This window comes from Sander lucioperca, chromosome 16 (assembly GCF_008315115.2).
Source record: "Sander lucioperca isolate FBNREF2018 chromosome 16, SLUC_FBN_1.2, whole genome shotgun sequence".
In the NCBI taxonomy this organism is placed as follows: Eukaryota; Metazoa; Chordata; class Actinopteri; order Perciformes; family Percidae; genus Sander; species Sander lucioperca.
The window spans coordinates 29601079-29609552 of record NC_050188.1 but is presented as its reverse complement, the minus strand read 5'-3'; the positions used below and the strand labels follow the sequence as shown (position 1 = coordinate 29609552).

Below are 8474 nucleotides of genomic sequence, written 5' to 3'. Positions count from 1 at the left end.
AGAAGGAGAACCAAGAAATGAGAAGAGGGGAAATTCAACGCTACCAAGTCACAGCCGAGCGACGTGTAGTTACATTTTCCGAGAGGTGCACGTCAGGCTATGGCGTAGGGTTGTAGTATTTACGCAGAAGCATAAATCAAGCTTTAGCAGTCATGGACAAGAAGGATGTTCCATTTAGATTAAAAGTCAAAAACACAGACTTATTTGTTTCAGTTTTAGCCAGTCTCAATGTCAGTTTGAGCTTTTGAGATATCAAAAAAAAAAAAAAAAAAAAAAATATATATATATATATATATATATATATATATATTTGGCTCTAGCAGCAGAATTATCTTTGTTTTTTTGACACTTTCTTGTTGTTCCTCTCTCCCAGCTGCTCCTAATTTTGGCATTTTCTAATTTGTGGACAGTTTACAGCAGGGGTGGCGAACCTGTGGCTCTTGAGCCGTATGTGGCTCTTTGCCTGCTCCTGTGAGGCTCTTACTGTGTGGCTGGGGGCTGTGTCATTGGTTGATTGTTGTTTTTAACTTTTCTGAAACATACAGTATTTCAGATAAGTAAAAAAAAAAAGACACATTTGAATGCATCTGCCAATACATTTGCCAATTATTTTAAAATGGAAAATAATGCAGCAGAGTTTTGAGGACAGATTCTGCAACCTGAGGAAAAACAGCGGCCACAGATCACCTTCCTCGTTAACCCTTTCACTGCTGAATCCGACTGTTTGAAAGCCCCTTTAGTGACAGATGAGTGAGAGAGTTGCTTCGAGTGGCCACAACCGAGTTCAAGCAAGACCTGAAAAGGACTGTGGATAACAAAGACTGTCAGGTTTCCCACTGAGTCAATCTAAGTGAGAAAAAAAAAATATGAAAACTGCTATGTATTATGACTGTCATCAGATCTGGAAGACACTGTTGCTGTTGTAGTGTGGACGTGCATGTGTTGTGTGGCTTTTTGCTATGGTGCGTTTTTTTTTGTGGCTCTTTATACCTAACTGGTTGGCCACCCCTGGTTTACAGGATAAAAAAACTTGTTTATATTTACAATCTTATCTCCAGAAGAAGTCACTGACTTACAAGCAATAGTTCACCAACAGAACAGAAAAAAACTGCTTCTGTCTGGACCTACTTAGAAGCTCAGACTCATTCTCCTCAGTGCTTTGGACTAACTGACCTTTTTTCATTTATTTTTTTATAGCTGGACCTGGTTATCTAAGCAACTACAGATTGTCTCTGTAACAGAGCATCTGGCCTGCTCTTTATGGTCCCATTAGAGCTGTTGACGGAGACGGTAATGGAGCTGTTTTGGTGTCCGTTTTGGCAGGACAGCTGGGACTGCCCCAAGGTCTGAAAACTCCACTGATAACAGCATGACACGTGCAAAATGCTGTACAGTGTCCCCTCTGCTTACATGTGCCTCTCCAGCAATTGTTAAAAAAAAAAAAAAAAAAAAAAAAAAAAGAAAATTGTCCACTGTCTCTTCTTTGGAATGTATGTATGCATGTGATTGAGCTCCTTAGCGTTTCCCTGGCGTAGAGAGGACAGCCGAGCGGGATTTTAAAGACTGTAAACATCTGGTTGGCGTCAGACTGGAGGGCCGGCATCGTCGGACTCGTCCTCTGATAAGCTGTCAGACTTGAGATCAGCGGTTGGAGAGGGAATCTCCTCCTCCTCAGCTGGACTGAGATCAGAGTCTGCCGGAGATGGAGGCCTCACTGAAGAGAGAGAGAGAGAGAGAGAGATATAAACCCATCCTATAATATTGTGTTAATGTACATATAACAGTTTATTGTGTTTTGTCTGATGCTTTGGCAACATTGTTATTGAAACGTTCATGCCAATAAAGCCCCTTGAACTGAATTGAGAGAGAGAGAGAGGGACTGACAGAGAGAGAGAGACAGACAGAGAGAGTAGTGGAAGAAGTATTCAGATCTTTTGCTTCAGTTTAAGTACTAATACCACACTGTAAAAGTACTCTGTTACAAGTAAAAGTCCTGCATTGAAAATCTTACTTGAGTTAAAGTATGTAAGTAGCATCAGGAAAATGTACTTAAAGTACTAAAAGCAAAAGTACTCGATGTGGAAAAACCCTCCCATTTTAGAGTGTAAAGGATCCAAACAGTTGTGTGTTTAATGGTCTAATCATGTCAGCTGGACTATTAGGCCGTTATATTGTTGGCTAGTTTAATTTATAATAAAGCATCAGATTTTATAAACTACATGTGTTTTGTGTGTAAAAAATTAATTTGTAAAGTAACTAAAGCTGTCAGATGAATGTAGTGGAGTAAAAAGGACAATATTTCTCTCTGAAATTGTTGCATGGACGTAGGAAAATAAAGACCTGTTTAAAATGATTTAGGACCTAGAACACAATACTTCAGCGAAATGAAGACTTTTTAAGGCTTAAAATTTAGATTTTGAAATACCAGACTTTTTAAGACCCCGCGGAAACCGTGTAAAATGAAATATTTATCTGATGCTTGACATAAAAATGTGTACATGAAGTGAGTAAGCAGAGCCGACATTCTGAAATGTAATCCTTGCTACATTTGAAAACAGGATGTATTAGATGGACAGCACTGTGATTGGTCGAACCGTAGGCGGGGAGGGACTTGGTTCGCTCTCGCTCGTCCTCCGTTGCAGCCGGAGGACTGGTCGACCTCTTCAGAGACGACCACTGTCTGCCACCGGCGCTGGGTTCAACAGCTGGACTGGGCGGCTCGAACGCATTGCCGTCCGCGGGAAACTCAACTGCAGGCAAAGAAGAAACAGAAACATTGAGTAAGTTTACATGCACACCGATATTTCACTAGTATTCCAAGCTAAGCGCCGGAGAGAGCCATGGTACCTCTGCAAAATAGCCTTGGGAAGGAACTTGTTTTGGTGGAATGTGTACATTCAAAAGTTGTTTTAGTCGTGCAACAGAAAACTCAGATTGGACAGATAGTCCAGCTAGCTGTCTGTCTGGATTTACCCTGCAGAGATCTGAGGAACAGTTAACCATAGTCCTCAGAAATCCACCAGAGTTTAGAACGCCAACATAAAGAAAGAGGAAGGTAACGGACATCCGGCCGAAGAGGGGGACATCCGGCGGAATTTCCGGCAGCAGCGGCACAATCTCGCAAGTGGAACATCGCGGATAAAGAATAAGACATGTGGGATATGCCGGTATTATTTGGGTTTTAGAAGCATTCTTTGGATATGTCAAGCTCATTCAGAATAGGCGTCTTAATTAGGCATGGGCCGGTTACCGGTTTCAAGGTATACCGCGGTTTGAAAAAGTCACGGTTTCAAAACCACTAAAATCCATCATACCGTTCCTAAGGTATGAGCTGTTTTTTTATGAGTCAAGTAGAGATCATACCGTCAGAATCTCATACCGGCCCATGCCTAGTCTCAATCAGGCAGTTTGTGACAGTTTACGGTCCCTTGCCTGTTTACGGCTTATGGTCAGCTCTGTGCATTGCTATGGTTGTTGTACACAAACCGAACAGCTGACAGTTTGCAGGGCTGCGACTGGACTTGCCTATCAACAGGTTTTTGGATATGCCGACCTTTTCAAGAAGCTGGTTGAAGGAATGAAAGAGGGACGCTGTGTTCGCACGGTCCAACAAGTCTGCTGGAAAACTTAGAAAAAAATCCTACATGAGCGGCTGCATGTAAACGGGAATATTAGTGGAATATTAGCCATGTAAACAGCTTAGTGTGAATATCGTCTTTTCCGGAATAAGGGCAAAAACCGGAATACTATGTGGATGTAAACGTAGTCAATGATAATTTACATCCTTGAGTATTTCACCCAACACACACACACTTATTTTAAACTGATAACCATCACTAGTTTGTCTCCTCCGACTCTTTAAGGCAGTTACACACCAACCAGACGGCCGACCATTGGCAGAAAAGGCAGTTGGACTGATCAGTCTCCCCGAGTTGGTCAAAAAAGTGCTTCGGAACACACCAAAGCGACGAGACGTAATAGGTCTCCGTAACAGCAGGCGGCGCTAATCTGTATTGTCGCCCAAAAAATGAAAACCGGCAGCTGAATGGACAAACGCGTCACATGGATCTGACTGCTGCTTTCGGATTTTGGATTTTTCGAATGGCCATTACTGGCGACTCATTCAGATTACGATCTCATATTGTACTAAAATAGTTCACCGAAACGTGTTTCTGAAAACATTTTAAGCGAGAAATAGGCCATGCAGTTGCTGAATCTGTCTTCATTTCAGATCGACAAAGGTCAGTTTAAAAGATTTTCGTCAGATTTTAAGAGGCTTAGTCACGCTCATCCTGCTTGCCATTTCTGGGTGAGTCCCGACTGCCCTGTCTCCGACTGAGCATGTCAGGTTGGCGAAAACGAAGGCCGACAGCTCCTCCAACGGACGACGGCACGGAACACACCGAGCAGACTCGAGTCACTGACCTCGCCAGACTGTCCAACGACCGATTATCAGCCCGGTGTGTAACTGCTTTTAGTTTGTTTCCTAATGTGGACCTGAGATCAAGTGAGACGGAAAGTAGGTAATAAAACATCACAAAACAATACATTCATACAAGTATATTACGTATAGGTTGTAATGCAAAAACGGTATGTTGAAAACAGAGTTTACACCGATTCAGTTATAGGATTTACGTACGAAATAAAGGAAATGATGAAAAATTTTGAAATGATAGAAAGGAGAAAATGAAATGTAAAACAAAATGATGACCGTGTTAAGATTTAAGGACCGGATCTTCTGTCTTTTACAATCATGAAATTATGTTTTTTTTGTGAACATTATGAAGTAGGTTAAAAAAACTAAGCCATAATCCATGCTGTCGACCATGCTGATTCCAATAAAACGTTATGTTTCCTGTTGAAGATGTGACCATGTAACTGCAGTGCCTTAGTGAAGGATATTCTTAACGATCTGTGAACTGAAATAACTTTGCCACGGTCATTCGGAAGTGTGCAATAAACAATGTGAAAAAAACCTTTTTCTTCTTGTCTCTTTGATTTTAAAAACACAATCCTTTTGCACGGCAATCGCGACAGACAACTCGCCTTTTTGATTACATAGAAGAAACGCTGTTTTAAGGAAAAATACCGAGTCCCTGTAAGCGTTAATTACACAAGTCGAGAGTCCGACTACAAAATCACACACGCACACTGACACTTGGACATGTCAAGTACAGGCTAGGACCTTTGTTTCAGATGTTCTGTGTGTGTGTGTGTGTGTGTCTGTGGTGTGTGTGGAGGCGTCAAATATGGCCTTGAAAGCATTCATTAAACAAGTTGTCACCTTTTAAATCGAGTGTTATATTTTCAGCTATGCTCCGGCTCGCATGGAGCGCTGAGTCATGCAACCTTCGTCATTAAGGAAAGACCATATAAGAGGGAAAATATCCCGTCTGTCATCTATCTTCTCAATAACTTTCAACCTTGCAGTGCTTCTAGATTCTCTGCAGATGAATTAACGCTACAGTGTTTTGGGGGTATTTGATTTGTATATAAATCGGGTGAAATGATGCAAAAATAAAAGACAGGGTACAAACATAATACAGCGTCTTAGGATGACCTTCATCAGAGCATGCTAAAACTGCTCTGGCTTACAAAATAATCTATCTTCTTAAATGTGTGAAAATAAGATCAATGTTTAACATATTTTGGGAATTAAAGTAAGATAAGATAAGCCTTTATTGTCTCTCTTAGGATATATTTGTCTTGGGCAGTCGAGAGAACACAGCCTACGTACACACACCACATATCCGCATAAATGTACAGCAAACGGTCACATATAAAGAAGATAGATCAGTAGTTTATTTTTATGGAAGATCCAATGATTTAAAATGACATATGTCATGTTTAAACATGCTGCAAAAAGCCCCAGAGAGCCGGTTTGTTATATCAGGACATTAATCAATCAGTTGTCATGATGTTAATCCCTGCAGCCAAAATAAACAACATTCAGATCAGTTTGTAACCTGAAAAGTTAATTTAATAGAAGTCTGGTCCAGTCTTCACTAAAATGTAAGTACTTTTAATAGTTTAGTGGCATAAAATGAGGATTTTTGTAAAGATTTTATTAAATATTTGCCTTTATTTAATAGTGACAGTGGAGATGCAAAGGTTCCCCTGGAGATGTTGTGGGTATTCTGTTATTGTATGGCGTGCATCTTAAGCACTACGCCACCAGGACACCCCAAAATGTAACACATTTTAATAAGATACTACTGATATTAGACCACTGTTACTACTATCAAATTCTTCAGGTACTGGTTTTAGCTAAAACTGATCAAAAGTCATCATCCGATTCTTTCAAGTGTGTTCTTTATTAAAATATTCCCAATTTCTGGGGCGGCCTCTAGCTCACCCAGTAAGAGTGTTCATCCCATGTTGAGTCCTGCAGCGGTGCGGGTTCGGTTCCGACCTGCTGCCCTTTGCTACGTGTCGTCACCCATCTCTCTCCCCCTTTCATATCTATCCACTGTCGCTATTTAATAAAGGGAAAAGCCCCAAAAAAATAATCTTAAAAAAATATATATATATATATAATCTCAATTTCACTGATGCTACTACTATTTTTTTTTATTTAGTCAATTTACTGAACATGTTAAATAATAAAAATAGAAACACAAAGTAAAACTTACTGTAAAAGCAATAAAAAAAGAGATCCTCAGCAACATATAAGCAACAAATAAGCAACTCAAATAATATTGTTTGTGTTTAAAAGGCGTATGAAGAACAGGGTTTTCCCCAGTGTTATTGTAAGCCCGGTGGCCCATCGGGCCTAAAGTCTCTGGGAATCTTTTTTAAGATGTTTTTTAAAGCACAGTTACAGTGGAACAGCTCGGTTAGAAACTTAGACGTAGTCATATTCTCAAATCTCCAGTTAGCATTTAGCACTGACTTAATGTAGGGCCCTATGGAATCTGTCTTATAGCTTTTTTTAAATTCGCAATTTCGCAATTCAGTCCATGATTCTGTTATCACAGAAACTATTGGGCTCCACATTAATGCTGACTAAATCAGTCTGGGACTGGTTCCGAGCCGGGCCCTCGTCGGAAAAGACACAAGTTGAGAACTTTTCTCTAATTTCTCTAATGTCTTGTTTCTAAGGAGATACCAACCGTCGAGTGGAGACAGGGGTCCTGCAGGGTTGCTGCTGGCGCTCTCTCTCTCCTGCTCTGACGACGCCCTCTTCAGGCGAGGGGCAGGAAGTGGTCCTTTGGCAGAAGCGCTTCCTGCTGGAGCTGCAGCAGAGTCGTCTGAGAAACAGAGATCAATAAAACATTGATCGTGAATTGATTCTCAGTAAAAATACACACATAAATGGAATTACTACTGCTTGTGGTAATTAGGATATTTTGAAACAGCTTTTAATGTCTATCTGATCTAGAGGTGTTTGTCTTTGATACCCTGTAACTTTGTACAGCACTTTGTTCAGCCTTGGTTGGTTTTAAATGTGCTCTATAAATAAATTGATTTGTTATTTTTTGAATCCCTGTTGATCCCAATCCAGGGCCCCGCCCCCCCAGGGTTCTCCAGGTTTTTAAGACCTTTTATCACCAATTTATTTTATTTTATTTACACCTAGGATAAAATTGAATGCCAACTTTAGGGCCATATAATGGAAAGAAAGTGTGAATTTAAAGCGTGGGAAAAGAAGTATTTACCAACAACATTACCTGAATTGAATAAAACATTTTTGTAAAGTGTGCTTGTACTCTTATAACATAAAATGTATAAAATATGTCGCATTTAGAGCTCTTATGCTATGAAACCAAAAATACAAAATAAAGTAAATTTAAACATTGCACAAAATATTTATTCATGACTTTACGGCATTTATTTAATCCTAGACTTCTGAAAATTTGAAATGTAATACTTTTAGAGCCTTATTTATTTTATTTTTTTTAGAATATTAAATTCAAGACTTTTTTAATACTTTTAAGACCCTGCGGGAGCCCTGCCAATCATGGCCTACCGAAGATGTAGGTGCTGCTCGGCCTGGGACTGGTTGGACTGGCAGGACTGAGGGGCCCAGAGGTGCGGCGCACCAGTGGGGGTTTGGTGGGCTGGGGTGGGGGTTTGGGGTTGACTCCGGGTGGTTTTGACCTGGGAATCAGCTCTGGTCTGGACTCATCAGCATCTGCTGGGACAACCGGATGGACGTCTGACTTGGCTACAGGAAAATGACAAAGACAGTTTAGGAGTCACGAAGAGTCACGATGACAGGCTCGATCATGGTCGCACTTTGGAAGAGCTACTACGGACTTCTTAATCACAATACTGAGGTGTTAATTGCTGTGGGTTATGAACTGTGAACTAATTACTGAGGAAATGTTACTTAAACATTTTACATAGTCTTTGCATTGTAACATTTAACCTTCCAACTTCGGCTAGAAAATCCGACATAGGTCCACGGGTAACACGAAACTCACCTTTGTCATCGCCCACCTTGTCCAGCAAGGATGTCGTCTCAGTCTGAA

At 40.6% G+C, this 8474-nt stretch overlaps 1 protein-coding gene across 1 annotated transcript in view; it reads right to left on the bottom strand.

Annotated features, from left to right (window-relative positions):
- Positions 1–1192: 1192 nt before the first annotated feature.
- The window catches only part of LOC116055696 (F-actin-uncapping protein LRRC16A), a 70842-nt gene continuing 63560 nt past the window's right edge, over positions 1193–8474 (bottom strand). The window contains exons 34-38 of the mRNA XM_031307683.2: positions 8427–8469; positions 7970–8167; positions 7113–7250; positions 2595–2750; positions 1193–1714 (exon numbers count right to left, since the gene is read on the bottom strand). Of these exons, the coding sequence (XP_031163543.2) occupies positions 1584–1714; positions 2595–2750; positions 7113–7250; positions 7970–8167; positions 8427–8469 (666 nt within the window). The 3' untranslated portion in view covers positions 1193–1583. The remainder of the gene's footprint in view (positions 1715–2594; positions 2751–7112; positions 7251–7969; positions 8168–8426; positions 8470–8474) is intronic.